At 52.6% G+C, this 20729-nt stretch overlaps 1 protein-coding gene across 1 annotated transcript in view; it reads right to left on the bottom strand.

The window, feature by feature from the left end:
* The window catches only part of LOC101948759 (uncharacterized), a 138119-nt gene that overhangs the window by 102216 nt on the left and 15174 nt on the right, over window positions 1-20729 (bottom strand). Inside the window, exons 5-9 of the mRNA XM_065582488.1 lie at window positions 18795-19126; window positions 13135-13187; window positions 10293-10384; window positions 9589-9889; window positions 5149-5303 (exon numbers count right to left, since the gene is read on the bottom strand). Of these exons, the coding sequence (XP_065438560.1) occupies window positions 5149-5303; window positions 9589-9889; window positions 10293-10384; window positions 13135-13187; window positions 18795-19126 (933 nt within the window). The remainder of the gene's footprint in view (window positions 1-5148; window positions 5304-9588; window positions 9890-10292; window positions 10385-13134; window positions 13188-18794; window positions 19127-20729) is intronic.

Genomic DNA, 20729 nt, shown 5'->3' with positions numbered 1-20729 from the left:
TCTGTAAAATCGGGATGGTAAGTACTTTACAGAATAACAAAAGACTCAAGAACATAGAGGATCTCCCCTCTAGGCAAAACCTTAAAGTTACAAATCCAGGGATAAACCTCCCTCTAGACAAAACCTCCCTCTAGACAAGGAAAATCACAAGCCAAAATAAAAGTAAGCTAACACATTCCCTTATTATTACTTAATAATTCTAATTGAGTTGGATTGCTTGCCTTCTTGAGCTGTCTCTGGGAAGCACACAGGACAGACAAAGACCAGACAAAACAAAGCCTCCTCCCCCTCCCCCATTCCCACCCCGATTTGAAAGTATCTTGTCCCCTTATTGGTCCTTTTGGTCAGGTGCCAACTAGGTTACCTGAGCTTCTTAACCCTTTACAGATAAAAGAATTTTGTGCCTCTGGCCAGGAGGGATTTTATAGTGCTGTATACTGGAGGGTTGTTACCCTTCCCTTTATAGTTATGACAAGGTGACTAAGCAGGAGGTTATAAAAGGGCAGGTGTTGAGCACTGTGCTCTCTCCTGCTATTTTCACCAGCTCAAGCTGAGAGGAGATGCATGTAGGAGCCTGATGAGGCAGAGGGACCCTATCTTTCTAAACACAGATCTACGCCCCAAGGGTTTGCAAGGGAAGGTAGAGAGAGGCATTGGGGTTAGGAGATTTGTTGTTTCTTATATGATCTGTATCCTCTGTCTATTTCTCATGCTTAAGTAAGGAACACTAATACATTAGACACCTGTGTAAAGTGTCTGTGAGTGATGTGCTTCACCTACCATGTGGCCCCTTGAACAGATAACCCAGAAGGCTCACACCTTTGGGTGGAGCCTATGAGAGGATGTGTTTAAGCTACTGGGGAGGCTGAGGAGCTGAGCTTCTGCCAGGCGGCTAACACAGCGATCAGTGGGTGAATACATGTAGTGTCCCTCTTGACAATCAACTAAACTCACTCAAGGCCCCACCCAAAATTCTGAGGAAATGAAACAGCCCTGAACATACAGAACTTCGCCACTTACAAGCTGCCTGAGACTTTGTGCAAACAAGGAACTCTTTACCATGGGAAGGAGAACAGTCCAACTTGAAATAACACAGTCACAGGATAGATACACAAATAAAGAGTAAAATGCCTGCCCTGCCCTCCAGTAATTTTGGCAGCCATCCATCTAACTCCCTTCCCACGTGCCGGTGAGAAGATCTCCCAGGTGAGAGCCCCTTGGCCACCCCACCTCACTCATCCACCAATCCCTGCTCATGGTTGGCATCAGGGAGTAGCAGCAATCCAAATGTCTGTTTGCAGCCCTGTCTCCAGTCCCAAGGCAGCTGCTTGTCCAGAGGCACCACCATCTAACCCAGATTAGTGATTCAGCTTTATTAAGACGCTGGCTGGGTAGGGAGGACCTCACCAGAGTCCACCCCCCTCTCCTGCAGCAGCTGTGCTCTGTGTTCTTTCCTGCCCCAAAGTCCCCGCAACAGCTATTGCAACAAACTCCTCCCTCTTTGTTATCTCTCAGAGCAAAATCTCCAGAGGAATTATGGATAGATTGCCTATACCAATGAAGCTCTGTGACAACACTTTTCAGCAACAGAGGGACTAGAGAGCTCTTCCCTGCAGGAGCTCCTGGCCGTAGGGTTTACATGGAGAGGGGATGTGGCCAGCTGGGTTACGAGTCGCTGTCTTTCACAGTCTAGTAGTGAAATGTCTCTTGTGGTTTCAGGTTTGTTCCCAACGCAGAGTCCAGAAAACACCTTAGAACATCCCAGATGGTGCTAAACTGCTTTTGGCTCCAGCTCTGACCTGAGAACTAGAGGCGGGCGATTTATTTTTTCAGATGATAGTAAATTCACTGAAACATGCATGTTGCGGTGAGCCAGAACTAGTCACAAATTTGACATGAATTCACCAAATAAGGTTTTTTTGGGGAAAAAGAAGTTGGGACTGAGGCACCATTCACAAAATGAATGGAGGAGCTGACAGCCCTGGCACCTGTCTTATAATCTTGAGGCCAGTAGTTAGGGTTAGCATTGTCCTAACAGAGGGGAACTGATCACAGAACTAAAAGTCAGTGGTAACTTAAGTACCAGTGATTATGACTTGATCACATTTAAAATGTGCAAACAGAATAGAGTCCAGACCAGTAATATACATACTTGGTGCTTCTTCACAAGGGCCAATTTCACAAAGCTGAAAACAATTATGAATGGAATCAACTGGGAGGAAAAATTTAATCAGAAAAATCGGAATAATTGGGAATCATTGAAGAACACCTTAGTATATGTCCAAAAAGCCACAATTCCGCAGTGGAGGAAGAGGGCCATGCCGGTTAAACAAAACAACCTGGTTTAGAGAGGAAGTGAAGGCAGCTGTAAAAATAAATAAATCATAATAATAATAAAAATACAACAAATGGAAGAAAGGGGAAATGATAGTAATGAATATAAATCAGAAGTTAGAAATTGAGGAAATTGCTAATGGAAGCCTAGGGATACAAGGAGAGATCTAAGGCCACCAGCGTTAAAGACAATAAGTCATTTTTAAAATATACTGTATTAGGACATTAAAAATGGTGTAGAGCAATTTTTAAGAGATGGGGGAAAGCCGATTGCTGCAGAGGAGCTCGTGGATCGGACAGAGACTTCTCTTAGAGGAGAGTGTATTGATAGAGATTCTCTAGGTTATAGTCAGGAGCAGAGGATGGAAGAGGATAAAGGATGGGCCAGATCAGATGAGAAACATTCACATAAAAAAGAATCTGACACATCAGAAAAGGGCAGACAAATAAACAGTGACAAGTTTTAAAGTGCTTGTACACAAATGCTAGGAATCATTCAAAAAGGGATAGAGAATAAGATGGAAAATATCTTAATGCCCTTATATAAATCCATGGTACGTCCACAGAGGCTAGGACTTTTCAGCTTGGAAAAGAGGAGACTAAGGGGGGATATGATAGAGGTATATAAAATCATGAGTGGTGTGGAGAAAGTGAATAAGGAAAAGTTATTTACTTGTTCCCATAATATAAGAACCAGGGGCCACCAAATGAAATTAATGGGCAGCAGGTTTAAAACAAATCAAGGGAAGTTCATCTTCACACAGCGCACAGTCAACTTGTGGAACTCCTTGCCTGAGGAGGTTGTGAAGACTAGGACTATAACAGAGTTTAAAAGAGAACTAGATAAATTCATGGAGGTTAAGTTCATTAATGGTTATTAGCAAGGATGACTAAGGAATGGTGTCCCTAGCCTCTGTTTGTCAGAGGGTGGAGATGGATGGCAGGAGAGAGATCACTTGATCATTACCTGTTAGGTTCACTCCCTCTGGGACACCTGGTATTTGTCACTGTTGGTAGACAAGATACTGGGCTGGATGGACCTTTGGTCTGAGCCAGTATGGCCGTTCTTATGTTCTTAGGAACAAAAAGAATCTTGACAACCTTTTACTCTGTATAAAGCTTATACAGGGTAAACTCATAAATTGTCCACCCTCTATAACACTGATAGAGAGATATCCACAGCTGTTTACTCCCCCAAGTATTAGACACGAACTCTGAGTTCAGTAATAAGCAAAAAGTGATTTTATTAAATATAAAAAGTAGGATTTAAGCGGTTCCAAGTAATAACAGACAGAACAAAATAAGTTACCAAGCAAAATAAAAATACAGTAGGAAACTGAATACAGATGAAATCTCACCCTCCAAGATGGTCCCATAAGCTTCTTTCACAGACTAGACTCCTTTCTAGTCTGGGCCCAATCCTTTCCCCTGGTACAGTCCTTGTTCCAGCTCAGGTGATAGCTAGGGGATTTCTCATGACAGCAGCCCTCTTTGTTCTGTTCCACCCCTTTTTATAGCTTTGGCACAAGGCTGGAATCTTTTGTCTCTCTGGGTCCCCACCACTCCTTCTAAATGGAAAAGCACCAGGTTAAAGATGGATTCCAGTACCAGGTGACATGGTCACATGTCACATGTCCTGTGAGACCCCCAAGCCTTCATTCTTCCCAGCTTGAATCACAGGAAGGCTTGCAAGTAAACAGAGCCGTCTACAGTCAATTGTCCTAGTTGATGGGAGCCATCAAGATTCCAAACCACCATTAAAGGCCCACACTTTGCATAATTACAATAGGACTCAGAGTTATATTTCATATTTCTAGTTTCAAATACAATAATGATACATTCATTCAAATAGGATGAACACACTCAGTAGATTATAAGCTCTGCAATCATACCTTACAAGAGACCTTTTGCATGAAGCATATTCGGATTACATTATATTCACACTTATTAGCATTTTTTCATAAAATCATATGGAGTGTAACATCACAACGTACATCAAACTGTTACTACGGGAACTTAGCCGTACTCCTCCACACATTAATAGTCACCCCGTGGCCCAGGCTCGAGGCTGGGCACCGCTTTGTTGCCACTGCCTGGCTCACGATCACTGTGCACAATATATGGGTGAAATTCAGAGCGGCTGCAATCCCAGTGCCACCAGTGGAGTTGTGCCCAATTGCACCCGCCTGGAATCTGGCCCCATATCAGCTGTCAGCTCTGCTCTTCCACCCTCCTGGGGCTCCTCAGGGTCAGAGGCGTCCCAGAAGGGCCCAAGCAGCTGCAGAGTTCGTGGATGGACAGGCCAAAGCCAGCCCCGCTCTGCTGATGGCCCAGGGCTAGCAGTGACAGCAGGGCAGCTGGAGTTCAGGGGAGGGCTGTGAAGGAGCGTTGGGTTGAAGGGGGAAGGGAGAACAGGCATCTCAGCCCCAGGTTGGGAGAAGGGGCAGGGAGCCAGAGAGCGGGTTGTACTCAGAGGGGGGAGCAGGCTGGGGAATGGGCAGTGGGCGTTGGGAAGGGCTGGAAGCAGCAGCAGCAGAACTGGATTAACCCAAAACCCTTCTGGGGTTTGGAGCCGAGGCCCCTCCGGCTCGTGTGGGATCAGAACCACGTTGCCTGTAGGGGCAGGGAAGGGGAGGGGAGACATGGCCAGAATGGCGCAGGATGGAGACAAACGACAGGAGAGACGCAGGAAGGGACCAGTGGAGTTTATTAGGGGACAGTGGCTCATTTCTGCACCAACCTCCCCCCTCCCGCCCCCAGTGCAGGGCGAGGTGCTTCCCCTCACCGTGGACTGTGTCACTCGCGTTTCCTAGCACTCATCCCCCGGCTGGGTGCCGTAGACCTCGACCTCACACAGGGTGAGATACTCCGCCCTGCCTGGGATGGTGACGGTGACGTAGCGACCCTCCAGCCCGTTGCAGCAGATGGTGCTGAGGGATCCTGGTGCGGTGTCAGTGATGGTCCCGCAGCTGCAAAGAGCAGAAGACAAGAGCGAGAGGCTGAGATTAGGGGGCACAGGCGAGTTGGCAGCAGGATGGACGGCCCTTTAACTCTGAGCCTGCAGAGGCCAAAGCACGGAGTGAATGACAGACTGTAAGAGACGGGGTGTGTCCCTGTTCCCGTCACAACCCAACTCCGACTAGAAATAAGGTTCACATTTCATCAGTCAAAGTCATTAACCGAGGGGGCAGATAACCAAGGGACACGGTGGATTCTTCTTCCCTTGGAGTCTTGATATCAAGACCAGACATCAGTCTAAGGGCTCGTCTACACTGGCAAGTTTTGTCACCAAAAACTACCTTTTGGCGACAAAACAGCGATAGCGTACACACTGCAATGTGACTTTAAAAAACAAAAAAAACGCCCAGTTTTGGCAACAAAAAACTTCCACCCCTGGGAGATACTTTTGTCTTTTCCCCTCCCTTTATTGTCAACAAACAGCCAGTGTAGACACCACGCCTTTTTTTTTTTATTGGCCTCCAGAAAGTGTCGCACAATTCCCATGCTGCCGCTCTGGTCAGCGGTTTGAACTCTGCTATCCTGCAACCAACCCGCCCCTCCCCCTTGCAAGCCCCGGGAATTTTAAATCTCATTTCCTCCTTGCTGGCTTCCCAGGTGAGCGTGGCTGGCTATCGCACCAAACGCACTCCCGCTTGGACCACCGTGGAGCAGTTGGATCTGATCAGTATATGGGGAGCGGAGTCTGTTCAGTCACAGCTGCGGGTGACCCGTAGGAATCAGGACACATATGGGCAAATTTCTCAAGGCTTGTGCGAAAAGGGCTCTGATCGGGACACGCAGCAGAAGATAAAGGAGCTGAGGCAGGTGAACCACAAGGCATGGGAGGCGAACCATTGCTCTGGTGCTGCATCTAAGACCTCCCTCTTCTATAAGGAGCTGAATGCTATCCTCTGTGGTGACCCCACCTCCATCACCGATAGCCCCATGGATACATCGGAGGCAGCAGAAAGAGGGGGTAACCTGGAGGCTGAAATTCTAGATGAAGAAGAGGATGTGGTGCTCCCAGCGGGGTCGCCCAGTGGGACAGGCCACCAGGAACTTTTCTCCACTCCAGAAGTGCTCAACGGGGAGCAGGAAACAGATGAGACGCTGGGTAAGTTGCTGTGGCTTGTGTAGGGAATCGAAAAGTGGGAGGCAGGTAGTGTTTTTTGTGAGCTGGACCTTGCCCTGTGTAGCTAATCTGCATGGCCAAGCAGGGTGTCAACGGACATCGAGACCTGCAGGGAATCCTCCCGAGAGAGGCTCTGGAAAGTTTCCAAGAGTTACTTGTTAATCCTCTGCCGCCGATTCCAAGGGATTGTAGCCTTGTTAGTTCCCTCATTGTAGGAAACTGTCCCCTGCCATTTAGCAACCGCTGGAGCTGGGACCAAAGCGGCACATAGTGAGCTGCATATAGACCGGGGTGAAAGCCGCAAGCATGCAGTAGTTGTGCCCTGGTTTCCCTGGTTACCCGCAGCAGTGAGATGTCAGCCAGCAGTGAAAGTGAAAAAATGTGGGATAATTTTAGAATGCGTTCCCTGCAAAGCTGCCCTGCAAGCCGTGACCGTTTTGTCCGTACGCACAAACGCCTCCCCCCCACTTCCGACACTCACGGTGATTAGGGTGCTCGTGGACAGGGCCGGCTTCAGCTGTTTTGCCACCCCAAGCGGCAAAGCAGGAAAAAAAAAAAGAGAAAGCCGTGATCGGCGGCACTTCGGTGGTAGCTCTACCGCCACCGCTTCATTCTTCGGCGGCGGGTCCTTCCCACAGAGAGGGACTGAGAGACCCCAGTGCCGCAATGTATCAGCCCCGGCCCCTCCTCCGAGCGCCAGCCCCCGCCCCCCCAGCGCTGCGCCGCGCCAACCCCTGCCCCTCCTCCGAGCACCAGCCCCCGCCTCCCCAGCACCGCGCCGCGCCAGCCCCCGCCCAATAAATAAATTAATAAAAACCTGAGCGCCGGCCCAAGGTGCCGCCCCAAGCACGTGCTTGGTCAGCTGGTGCCTGGAGCCGGCCCTGGTCAGGGCTGTAAGGGGTAAGCCGGGTCCCCCACGATTACTATGGGCATTTCCACATCCCCCACTGTGATCTTGTGGTCTGGAAAGAAAGTCCCCGCCTGCAGCTTTCTGTGCATCATGCACCTTTCCAGACCAGCCTGCACTGAGGTCCGTGAAACGCTCTCAGTGATCCACAAGCGCCTGCAACACCACGGAGAAGTACCCCTTCCTATTGATGTACTCAGAGGCAAGGTGGTCTGGCGCTAAAATTGGAATGTGTGTGCCATCTATCGCCCCGCCACAGTTAGGGAAACCCATTTCTGCAAAGCCGTCCGCTATTTCATGCACATTTCCCAGAGTGACGGTCCTCCGCAGCAGGATGTGATGTATTGCCCTGCACACTTGGAGTAATACAGCTCCAACAGTGGACTTTCCTACTCCAAATTGATTTGCAACTGACCGGTACCAGTCTGGATTCGCCAGCTTCCACACAGCGATTGCAACACGCTTCTGTACCAAAAGGGCAGCTCTCAATCCGGTGTCCTTGCACCGCAGGTCGGGGGACAGCTCAGCACGTAGCTCCAGGAACGTTGCTTTACACATCCTAAAGTTCTGTACCCACCGGTCTTCATCCCACAGCTGCATGACAATGCGATTCCAGCCATCAGGGCTTGTTTCCCTAGCCCAAAAGCGACGGGCCACCGTATGCAGCTGCTCTGTGAATGCACAAAGCACTGCGAAGTGGCTGCTGTCTGTATCCCACTCGGGTGCCTGCGATTCATCCTCTGTCAGTAACTCTGCGAGTAACTGTGCTACCATGTGCGATGTCCTCACGACAGCTAAGAGCGCATAGGAGAGAAGTGCGGGATCCATCTTCTCTCACTGCAGATGCTGGTGCGCACTACAAAACAATGACAGTTGGGAAAACGGCGCGAAAGGAAGCCAGAAACCATTGGAGGGCTGGGACACAAAGCGGTGCATGACGGGACATTTTGCATGTCCCAGGATGTGCCGCGCTCTGTTTCCGCATTCCCACAACACCTAGTGACGGATGGTGTCGCCAGGCACTGTGGGATATACACCCACAGTCCATTGCTCTCGCTGTCGACAATGGTGCCCTGAATGTGGACATGATCTGTTGACAGAGGGAGCAAATGTAGACACACTTTGGCAACTTTGTTTTTGTCGATTTTTCCTTGTCGACATTGGTTTCACCCACAAAACGTGCCAGTGTAGACAGGCCCTAAAAGATACACTGCAGCTCACAGAGAAATTGTGGGCTCAGTGCAGAATCACTGCGTGAGGTGTTCTGGCCTATGTGATACTGCAGGTCCCTTCAGGCCTTAGAAATCGATGGATCCTAGGAAAATCAGTTCCTGTTGCCTTGGATAAGATGATTCTACACGAGGAGCAGCTGCACGGGCAGAGAGAACATGCAGGGGCCTGGAGAGAGATTGACTCTACCCTGGATTGCCCTGCAGGGGTCGCTGTGCTCAGTGACATGCGGTTCCCGTCCATCCAGGAACTCAGACCACCACTGGCACAGCACCCGCAGCCTCAGGGAGCTCCCAGGTTAAGACAGGGTGTCAGTAAGCTGGTATGCCCCGGTACGGCGTATCAGCAAGAGCCAGTGCACCATACCGGGGTGGATCGGCTTCTCCTGGTGGCAATTTAAAGGGCCCGGGGCTCCCAGCAGCGGCTGGAGCCCCGGGCCCTTTAAATTACCGCCAGAACCCTGCTGCCGGAGCCCTGGGGAAGCGGTGGTGGGGCTCGGGCGGCTATTTGAAGGGCCTGGGGCTCCTGCCGCAGCTACCGCCCGGGGCCCTTTAAATCGTCCCCGGAGTCCTGGGGTAGTGGCAGCAGGGCTCTGGCGGCTATTTAAAGGGCCCGGGGCTCCTGCCGCAGCTACCGCCCCGGCCCTTAAAATAGCACTGGAGCCCCGCCCTCGCTACCTCCGGGCTCCAGCAGCAGAGCGCCGGGGACGATTTAAAGGGCCCGGGGCTCCCAGCTGCTGCTACCACAGCCCCAGACCCAGGCCCTTTAAATCCTGATTTAAAGCTCCCAGGAATTTAAAGGCCCCGCCTCTTCTGGTAGAGACCACGCCCCCTCCTAAGGACTCTGGAGTATGGGTAAGTCCTTTAAGTTACTTGCACCCCTGGGTTAAGAGACCACGCCCTGGCCTCGGCTGGCAATGAGACCCAACCCCCGTGTCTGAGCTGGGAGGAGTCGTCTCACTCCAGAGAATGGAGAAGCAACTCACATGGGGTTGTGCTTGCCATGGTCGGCCAAGGAGTCTCCCACGCGGATCTGGGCTCCCCTGATTCTCTCCCCACAGCAGTCCTCCCTGTTCTTCATGATCACCGCGGAGACAGACTGACGACTGCCCAAGTCCACGGTCCACCACGACTCTGTGTCGAACTGGGTGTGGCTGCAGGAGTCTTGTACCCACTTCCCATCGCGTTTTCCATCCACGGCCTTTCCAGCCACGGCTTTTGCAGTCCCGTCGGTATCGACGTACGTGGAGGACTGAGTAGCCGGGCGCCCCAGCGCCAAGTTCTGAGCTGGAATCAGAGGGCGAGAAGAGGGGAGGTGGGACATGCCCATCGCTGGGGGGGCTGTAGATGCCCTTTGTCCCACATGGAGCCAGAGCCCCTTCCCAGCAGTGACACAAACCAGTCACTGCATGAGAGCCAGGTTCATAGTGGGAGTAATGGCCCCAGGGGATGGGAGTGACAGCAGGTCTGTGCTGGGGTCTCAGCCCAGAGAGAACCGCTTTCAGCTCCTCTCGTCCCATATCCAGCTGGAGCTGCTCCCCAAGGCAGGAATGGGGCATGATGTTCAGATGGAGACTCCCCCGTCTGTCCCTGCCAGATGGAGCCCAGGGTTTCTGCTGTCTTACAAGGCAAAGGTTGGGGCAGAAGGGAATGGGGTATAAAATAAAAGAACATTGTGCCAGCTTCTTACCCCCTGGTGGTGGGGTGCAGCCCTGAGACACCCCAGTCCCTGCAAGGATCCCGATCATCATCAACAGACGCCAGAGAAACTCCATCCTTGCGCTGTCAACATAGGAGAACACATGAATGTTTTAATCAGAATAAAGTACATCCATAGCAAGTTTCAGATGAGCACCTCACACACGCCGGATGGTCCTCATTTTAGAGAGGGAAACTGAGGCACAGGGAGCTAGCAACTTGTAGCAAGTAAGGGGCTGACTTGTGACTAGAACCATGGTTCATTGGTCTATTCCCCTCCTCTGCCCACTAGACCATCCTACTGTGTTTATGACAATGTCTTCTGATTAGTTTCCACTGGTCTTTTGGGGACAAAAGGTGGCTTTATCCAGTGAACCTGTCCCAGGGTGGCTAGATCCTTTAATATAGGTCCTTATGCATCCATCAGTCAGGCTTTGTATGCCAATCTAATTATGGCTTGGTCAGTTACAGCTCAGCCAAAAATCATTAAAAGTTAGAATTGAGAAATTTTATCAAATTATTTCTAGTTTCTCTGGAAATTCACCTGTTAGTAGAACCACAGGTACCCAAGTTAAGGTTGAGAGCACATATCGGTCATTTAGGTAAAGTACATTACAGAGCTGTTGTAATGATCCAAAAAACAAACCTTAAAAACCAAAGAAATTCACAGCTAGGGTTAAATATAAAAAAGATACAAACATGTTGAGGTGTGAAAATACACAGTTAAGGCACCCAAACAACCTTAACTCTACCCGGTAGTTGTCCTGGGAGGAAAAAAAAATCTAATGTGTCTTTAACAAATCAATTTAATGTTATCTGAGTTCCTCCCCACTAAAATGCCTTAATCATAAGGGTGTGGGGTTTGCACGGTGCCAAGGCAGAGAAGAAATAAGATGTCTGCTGACAAAGAACATTTCTGTAATATAGAATAACAGGAAAAAGGTATAATAATCATATACTAGGCTATTCAAATGTAACCCAGGCACAAGATTGCAGTGAGTTTTAACTGTATGGAAGTTATGACAGGGCAAAGTTAAAGTTGTGTGGGTGACCTTAACATATCTGGATTTCTTTTAAGTTTAATCATAATTGTGAATTTCCTGAGTTTATGATGCTTGATTCCAGATAATAGCATCGTCCCTGTAATGTGGTTTACCCTGCATTACTGATACGCTCTCCCAACTGCAACTCTAAGGTAGTTTCTGGCTGGAATTTTAATTGTTTTTTTAAATAAAAAGTGTCGTACATGAAGTGACGAAGAGGGAATTGTCTGTAATATTTCTAGGAATGAGATGCGGGGCAGTGACTGACTCGACTAGGGACTGTTACCCAGTGGGCACAAAAGGGTTAAAAAGCTGCTCTTGGGGCAGAGCAGGAGACGTGAGGTGATGGGTCACTAGCTGGCCGGGGTGGTGTGAAGGGGTCGTTGAGGGACTGGCTGAAACCCACCCAGATCAATGGAGGATCTGGAAAGACAATGGAGACCCCCAAGGACTGAACAGTTGGCCCCTATCCACGGGGCCCTCCAGCAGGTGGAACTTGCGAACTCAGCCTGAGTCTACAGGAAGAGTACAATGCACCAGGAGGTGGCAGGCGGCTGGGATCAGACCTGGTCTTGGGAGAATCAGGAGCCCTCATCTGTAGGGTTACCATTCGTCCGGATTCCCCCGGACATGTCCGGCTTTTTCGAGTTAAAAATAGCGTCCGGGGGGAATTTGTCAATGTCCGGACTTCCCCTCCTCCCCCCCCATACAGAGCGTGCGGGGCTTACAGAGCAGCCCGGGCTCCGACAGCCAGAGCCAGAGCCCTTCCTTCACTTCCCCCTCCTCTCTCCTGAAATTTGACACCACTCCCCTCCTCTCCCTCCCTCCCCCCGCCCTGCAGTCACAGATCACCGGCCGTTCGCCGTCTGGAGCTCCGACCCTGCTCCCCTCCCCCTGCCGAGCGCGCTGCTCTGCAGCACAGTAAGGGGGCCGGGGGCCAGAGAAGCGGCAGGGAGGTTCTGGGGGAGGGGGTAGTCAAGAGACCGGGAGCAGGGGGGAGGGTTGGATGGGTCAGGAGTTCGGGGGGGGGGCTGTCTGGGGGTTGGGGGTGTAAGGTTTTGGGCAGTCAGGGTACAGGTGGGGGGGGTCTCAGGAGGGGGCAGTTAGGGGACAAGAAACAGGGAGGCTTAGGTAGGGGGTGGGGTTCTGGGGAGCAGTTAGGAGCAGGGGTCCCAGGAGGGGGCAGTCAGGGGACAAGGAGCGGGGGGGGGGGTCGGGAGTTCGGGGGGGCTTTCTGGGGGAGGGAGGATAAGGTTTTGGGCAGTCAGGGTACAGGTAGGAGGTAGGGTCCTGGGGGGCAGTTAGGGAGAGGGGTCTTAGGAGGGGGCAGTTAGGGGATAAGGAACAGGGAGGCTTAGGTAGGGGGTGGGGTTCTGGAGGGCAGTTAGGAGCAGGGGTCCCAGGAGGGGGCAGTCAGGGGACAGGGAGCAGAGGGGTTTAGATGGGTCAGGAGTTCTGGGGGGGCTGTCAGGGGGTGGGGGTGTGGATAAGGGTTGGGGCAGTCAGGGGACAGGTAGGGGTTAGGGTCCTAAGGGGCCAGTTAGGATGTGGGGAAGGTCTCAGGAGGAGGCAGTCAGGGGACAAGAGGCAGGGAGGCTTAGGGAGGGGGTGGAGTCCTGGGGGGCAGTCAGGGGACAAGGAGTGGAGGGGAGGGTTGGGGGTCCTGAGGGGGCAGGAAGTGGGAGGGAGTGGAAGGGGCAGGGGCGGGGCTAGGACAGGGTGGGGGCGGGGCTAGGGCAGGGCTCCTCCCGTCCTCTTTTTTGATTGTTGAAATATGGTAACCCTACTCACCTGGGACTGAGACACAAAGGAACTGAGACAGAGAGAGGATCCCAGGATGGTTCCTTTAGCAGCATGGCTCAAGGGAGCCCTGACTTGGCCAGCAAGGACTATGTGTTCGCCTTTGCTTCTCTCTGCTAACGTAAGGACTTCCCCATGCTATCCTCCAGTTGACTAGTAAAGCCTGCTCTGTGCTGAAATGCTGCCTGGTGTCACTGCAAGTACTTGCTGAGTTGCACTGATCCCTGGAGAGGGCAAAAGTCTCTGACCCGGAGTTGAACTCGCAGTGTGAAACAGAAGTGCTGGAGCCCAGAGGCTCAGTTTCAGAGGCACTAAAGTGCATGGCCTATCCAGGGCCATCCCTACCCATACGCAAAGCACGCAGCTGCGTAGGGCACCAGGAAATTTGGGTGCCCTGCACAGCTGTGTGCTGCTCCAGCCCCTGCATGCCTCTTTCTCATGGTCCCCGTCCCTCCTCCGCCCCAGCCCCACCCCCACTCCCCTGAGGACTGCAACATGGCCAGGCCTGCACGCACCGGCGCTGGGAAGTGCAGCGACCCAGACCCAGCCGCCCAGCTGGTGAATGCTGGTGCACGGTTCACCCTTACCCCCCAAGCCAGCCCCCTCCCCGTGAAAGCCTGGGCCCCCCCACACACACACCCCAGGGGGGAGCTGCATAAGCCCCCTTAATAGCGAAGGACGGCCCTCGGCCTAACCTTAAGGAAGACTGGGACCCCTTGGGGTCTGGCACACCAGGGACATTTAGAAGCTGGGGCAAAGCACAGATCCTGTGGGTCCCTGACAGCTGGTGGCAGGGGTGGGACACTGAATGCACCAGGAGTATTGTGCAGTGAGTGACTTGCAGCAGTACAAACAAGGCTAGTCAAAGGAAACAAGCAAGAAAATTGCAGGTACCTGCCTCCCTGTGGAGAGCATCACAGAGCTGTGCAGGGAGAGAAGAGAAGTGTTGGGAAATTCAACCAGGTGCAGCTGATTGCCCGGCTGGAGAAGGCAAGTTCCCCACAGAGTCCGGAACGACAGGAAGCAGCCGTAGCAGCCGCATGGCTCCCTCACAGCCCAATTTCCCACCCCAGAGTTGGGGCAGTGAGAGTTGGAGCTGGAAGCTGGAGGAACAGAGACTAGGAAGCCCTGAAAGGGAGAGAGCTGATTGATACAAACAGTGAACGCATGAGGAGGACCAGCGACGGCACCAGGTGGAACAGCAGAAAAACCAGGACACGCAGGGAGAGCATGAACTGGATACGGAGAAGAGGAGAACAAGAGGTCCCATCGAGGAGTAAGTGCGGAGAGACCATGGGAAGCCAATTCCACAGGGAGCCTAGATACCAAATTGCTGCCCCCGTTTAGGTGGGGGTGATATAAACATCTCCCTGCCTTGGGGGAGGCTTGTGGTTTGAACCACGTTGACCCTGTGGACCGGCTCCGCTGTCTCACCCCCTTATGGGATCCCAAAGCGACAGAGACGTACAGCCAGATGGGCGGAGTTGGGGGGGGGGGTACAGAGTTCAAAAAGGCTCTACTGCTTAAGTCTGAATTGACAAGTCAAGCTTCAAGGGAAAGGTTTTGGGGTGTGCAGAAGACCTGACGTGTACGGAGGCCACCACCCTGCTGGGAGAACATCTCCACAAATGGGGTAATGGTGTCATTACCTTAGGGACCTTAGGGAAAATGGCACCCTGGGCGAACTTGCATTTTGGTGCCCCTGACCCCCGTGGGCGTGGTGCCCCCCCATTGCCCCTTTCTCCCCAGGTGCTCCCCAGGCTCCCTACCCTCTATTCCCCCCAACCCCTGCACTTTGTCCCCTTCGCTACTAATGCCTGCTCCCCCTCCTGCGCCCCTAATACCTACACCCCTTCCACTCCCAACCTGTGCCCACCCTGCGCCCCTGACCCCTGCACTGTGTGTGCCCCCTTCACTCCAAAACCTGCCCCCTCCTGTGCCCCTAACCCCTGCACTGTGTGCCCCCTTCCCCCCAACTCCTGCCCCTCCTGTGCCCCAACCCCTGCACTGTGTGTGTCCCCTTCACCCCAACTCCTGCTCCCTCCTGTGACCCTAACCCCTGCACTGTGCCTCCTTTACCCCAACCCCTGCACCTCCCTCCTGTGCCCCTAACCCCCTGCACTGTGTGTGCCCCCTTCACCCCAACCCCTGCCCCCTTTGTACCCCTAACCCCTGCACTGTGCCCCCTTACCACAACACCTGCCCCTCCTATGCTCCTAACCCCTGCACTGTGCCCCCTTACCACAACCCCTGCCCCTCCTATGCTCCTAACCCCTGCACTGTGCCCCCTTACCACAACCCCTGCCCCTCCTATGCTCCTAACCCCTGCACTGCCCCTTCACCCCAACCCCTGCATTCCCCTCCTACACCCATGTGGGGAAACTGACCTGGATGCACAAAGCAGCTGGCATTGCTGCTCACAAGGTGCAGGAGTCACTACATGACCTGGTAGGATTGGCGCTATGGGAATGTCCCCATGAGCTTAAACTGTGGCTAGTGGACAGGGAGCCCAAGGCTCTTCATAGCACAGGCCAGTTGGCAGATGAATCTGCGGACAGTGTGTCCGGTGGTGAGAACAAAACAAAGGGTGACTGGCCCAGGTTGGGGCCCCAAGGGGGGGCACATGGGGGGCACCATGAAGTGGGATTCAAATAAATCCATCCCAGGGGGTGATGGTCGATGTGGATAGACCATCTCCAAGGGATCCCAAAAACCTAAGCTGTAGTATCTGTAACCGGACAGGACACAAGTGGGTATACTGCCCGAGGCTTCATGAAATGTTGTTGGAACGGGACCATGGAAGGGTTAGCTCGGGCAACACCCAGCTGGAGGAAAGTGGTCACACAGCCAGCTTCTTGCCTTGTCTTCTGACTGGCTTGAGCACTGGCCAAAGATGGGAGAGTTGACTCACGATCCTTCCTAGACAACGCGGGGTTAACCTGTCAGAAAATCCTGCCTGTTCCTTGTGCATCGACATCACAGAGAGAAATTCCCTTGGGCAGACGCCCAATCACCATCGCAGTGCCACTGCCACCCTCGTTTGAGGACTCAGCTGGAGCCCGGCTCTGTTGCTGGCTCATGGCACTGGGGTGAATTGCACCCTCACCGAATTGCTAGCTCGGTGCACGTCCTCTGGGAAGGGTTGACATTAGGAGGATCATGTCCTCGCCTGGCTGAAAGGGACGGCAGGTACAAAAGCTACTGACCAGCTGGGGAAAGGTGAAGAGGGACTCTCCAGCTCACCTGGGCAGCTCAGTCACCGGTTTTGTGAGATAGGCAGAAACTTCAGTTCGCTTCCAGGTGGTTCAACAGCTACAGCCTTGTTCTCCGATATTGCCAGTCTGTGGGCGACTGCGCTTGGGAAGGGAAATCCAGCTGCTTTTATTCAGTTCCCGATGGGCGGTTCGGCATCTGGTTATTAGTTTACAAGCTGACATGGACTAATGAGAATGTGACCTGTGCTTCTAATGAAGAATCAAGTTTGCCCCCTCTGTATGTAACCTTCTACCTTGTGGTTATCAGTACAATAAGGGCCGGGTTCAAATATATCTAATGCCTTGTATATCTTGCCAAACGAAATCCAGTGAGACCCCCAGAAATCTGGGAAAACTAAACACGCCCCCTTGACAAACAACGACCTTTGCTTAATCCTCCAGAAACCTGGGAAAACTAAACACACCCACTTGACAAACAACTACCTTTGCTTAATCCTCCAGAAACCTGGGAAAACTAAACACACCCACTTGACAAACAACTAAACCTGCTTGATCCCCCAGACACCCAAGAATACTGAATGTGACCTTTGGGTTGGCTAGAGTTTACATCATTGCCCTTATCCAGTGTCTAAAAAACCCAACTCCCATAGAGCCCCAGAATTCAGTCTCTAAGGATTTTCAGCCAGGGTTGCACAGGGTCAAAAAGAACAAAAGGAATGAACTTACTTCTTAAGTACCAACTTTACAAAATCTTATGATGAAGAAACATAATAAACAAACAACTACAACTTAATTTCTACAGCATAACATGGTGACTTTATAATCCACCTCCATAATATTGACAGTTCTATGGAACCCTTCTGCCCGTCTGAGTTAATAATAATAAAAATAATAATAATATGTGGAGATATACCTATCTCATAGAACTGGAAGGGACCCTGAAAGGTCATTGAGTCCAGCCCCTGCCTTCACTAGCAGGACCAAGTATTGATTTTGCCCCAGATCCTTAAGTGGCCTGTAGCGGGGCGGCCTGGCTCCCAGGCGCCCCAGGAAGGGACGAGCCAGAACAGCCGCCAGAGTGGGCGGAGCCACCACGGCCTGTCCCCGCCCCCTGGAAGTCAAGGGGCGGGACAGGAAGTATAAAGGCCAGGCCACAGCGCTCAGTAGCTGGCCGGCAGCTGGAGAGGACAGACGCTGGTACCCGAGCTCCCGCGGACCTGAGCCTGCCGAGAGCCCGGTATCCTGAGGAGGACTGGCCGAGCCTGCCGAGAGCCCGGTATCCTGAGGAGGACTGGCCGAGCCGGCCAAGAGCCCGGTATCCAGGGGAGGACTGGCCGAGCCTGCCGAGAGCCCGGTATCCGGAGGAGGACTGGCCGAGCCTGCCGAGAGCCCGGTACCCTGAGGAGGACTGGCCGAGCCTGCCGAGAGCCCGGTATCCAGGGGAGGACTGGCCGAGCCTGCCGAGAGCCCGGTATCCGGAGGAGGACTGGCCGAGCCTGCCGAGAGCCCGGTATCCTGAGGAGCGGTCTGAGCTTCCCCCCGCCGAGGGCCCAGAGGGAGCAACAAACCTACCTGCTGCTCGGGGCCTGGAGGAGCCCATGATCTGCGACCCAGCAGATGAGACCCAGGATGAACAGGTACCCATGGAGGAGGAGATGGGAAGTGGCCCGGGGATAGCAGACCCCGAACCCATGTCAGTGTGTTGCGGTCAGGATCCCCACTGACTGCACGGCAGACGGACTGCTGCGGATAGGGCCCCGGGCTGGAACACAGTGGAGTGGGTGGGCCTGTGTTCCCCCCTGCCACCCCACGCCGGGTGGCAGTCTCTCCTCCTCCTTGTCCAAGGGGCCTGGGCCGCTGACTGACTATTGGTTTTCTGCCCCGCCCTGACCCAGGGCCGGAGCTGTTAATTGTGTGCTCAGTCCCTGCACAAAGGCTGAGCTCTGAACTATCAATTGTGTGCTTAGCCCCTACCCAAAGGGTCTGGGCCCTAACTGTTATTCGCTTTGTAGCGGGGCGGCCTGGCTCCCAGGCGCCCCAGGAAGGGACGAGCCCCACCCCAGAACTACTACATGGCCCCCTCAAGGATTGAACTCACAACCCTGGGTTTAGCAGGCCAATGCTCAAACCACTGAGCTATCCAGCCCAGCCCCACCTTTTTCCTTTTAATTTTTATAACAAACATATTTTTGGTCGCAGGGCCTGTAGTACCACACCTCCCCCTGCCAGCGGTGGCTGCCCTTCTTGACTCGCACTTCCCTCCTCCACCCATGCTGCAGGGGGAAGCGAACCTCCTCCGCCGTCGCGATCCGTCTGCCCAGGACTTCGCCCTTTGCTGACGCACTGAGCAGGGCGGCTGGAGCCTCCAGCCAGCTGTCCTCAGCCATTTCTTCCTCCTCCTCCTCCAGACAGGCGGCTGGGGACTCCGGCTCCAGCGGGGGGGCTGTGCTCCAGAGACTCCGATTCCTCCTCCCCTGGGTTGCCCCCGTCCTGCAGGTCTAAGCTGCTGTCTTGCAGGATGGTCTCCCCCAGGACAGGCAGCAACTCGGGGCTGACGAAGAGCAAGGAGGGTGTCTGGCTGTAGGAGCTGGAGTTGTTCAGGGAGGGGGTCTCGGAGCAGTCAAGGGTCGAGATGTCCGGGGAAGCCTCCAGAGAAGATTTGTCATTCACCAGCTGGGAGTTGTCCATCTCGTAGAGATCTCCGGTCCCTGGGTCTCTAGCCAGCGACTCGAAGGGCTCCAGGGGCTCTTTGCTCAGGAAGAGAAGGTCTGCCAAGGGACCAGCGATGGCAGAGGCATCGCCCAGGCAGCTCCCAGCGGTGTCCGGCGACAAGACGGAAGCTTCCTGGCTTCCTTGGCAGCAACAAGGGCTGGGTTCAGTATCTAGGGGTTCTGTTTCAATAACACAATGCAAAACCGGCTCGAGCCCCCACCCAGTGACCTGGGACAATTACATACCACCCCCTGGGCGCCTCTAAGAGGCAATACTTCCCCTCTCACAAGCACGGAGTCTGAGTGTAGCAAAATCCTTTTAATAAAAGAAGGAAACTTACTTGGGGGTGGATCTTTTGCTCATGGTTTGTGTTATGAATCCTGTTTGTGGTGTTTCCCCAACATAATGCCGCATTGTTTCCCCCCTGCCAACTCAGACGGGCAGAAGGATAACACCTAACTTTAAATTTCTGTGTGGCTTAGTGTTGTGGCATGACCTACTGTTTGAAATAAATGTTGTAAGCGAGAGACTCCAAGGTGTTGACCTCGATATATCTGGAGCAATGGAACAACTGGACAAAGCAAAGTCATATCTGCAGTCTTACTGGTCAGATGAGGGATTTCAAAATGTTCTGAAGAGTGCACAGAAGTTGGCAGAGGAACTTCACACTGAAGCTATTTTCCCACCCATTCAAGAATACAAGAGTCACCGAAGAAGACATTTTGATTACGATGCATGGGATAATCCCATAAGCAACCCCAAACAACAATTCAAAGTTGAATTCTTTAACCAGGTGCTAGACTGTGCAATACAGTCAGTTGAAGAACGTTTCATGCAGCTCAAGGAACATAGCAGTATATTTGGGATGTTGTATGATATTCCAAAACTCCTCACTATACCTGAAGAAGACCTACACCAGCAATGCAGGGCACTAGAGACAGTGTTGACACATGATGACATGCGCGATATTGATGTGAGTGATTTTGGTGATGAACTGAAAGCCCTTTCAAGATACATTTCAGCAGGATCAACTCCAAAGGCTGTTCTGGAATATATGTGCACAAATAAGATGACCTCCCTCTTTCCAAATGCTTTTGTTGCTCTGCTCATACTTCTAACACTTCCTGTAACAGTTGCCAGTGGAGAGCGCAGCTTCTCCAAGCTGATGTTAATAAAAACACATCTACTGTCCACAATGACACAGGAGCGGCCGGTCGGCCTTGCAACCATCTCAATAGAGCATGAGCTGGCCCAGACTGTGAACCTTCAGCTGGAAGCAGTTCAAATCTTTGCAACCAAGACGGCACGGAAAGCACCACTTTGATTATTCAAACAGATAAAAATGTCGGTGTTTACTATGCAGACAAGAAAAGTTCCATTTCCTGTTCAGGCGTTTGAAAGTTAAGTGTTACTTAAAATTTTTGAACAAGGCATTTTAAGTTGTTAGTTCTCCTCCTTTATTGGGGTACGTAGCAGAGCTGTACCATGAGAGGAGTAGAACAGGAAGAAGGCAGAATTGAGACCTTTCAAAGTTTAGGTCCAAGAGAGGGGGAATGGGGGCGTCATTTGAGCTCCCCGCCTCAGGTGCCAAAATGTTGTGGGCCGGCCCTGATGACATAAAGGATGAGTTGGCCTGGATTGACAGTTCAAATGAAGCCA

The sequence above is a fragment of the Chrysemys picta genome, chromosome 2 (assembly GCF_011386835.1).
Source record: "Chrysemys picta bellii isolate R12L10 chromosome 2, ASM1138683v2, whole genome shotgun sequence".
Lineage (NCBI taxonomy): Eukaryota > Metazoa > Chordata > Testudines > Emydidae > Chrysemys > Chrysemys picta.
Note: the sequence above shows the minus strand (reverse complement) of the source record. Positions and strands in the feature narration are given on the sequence as shown.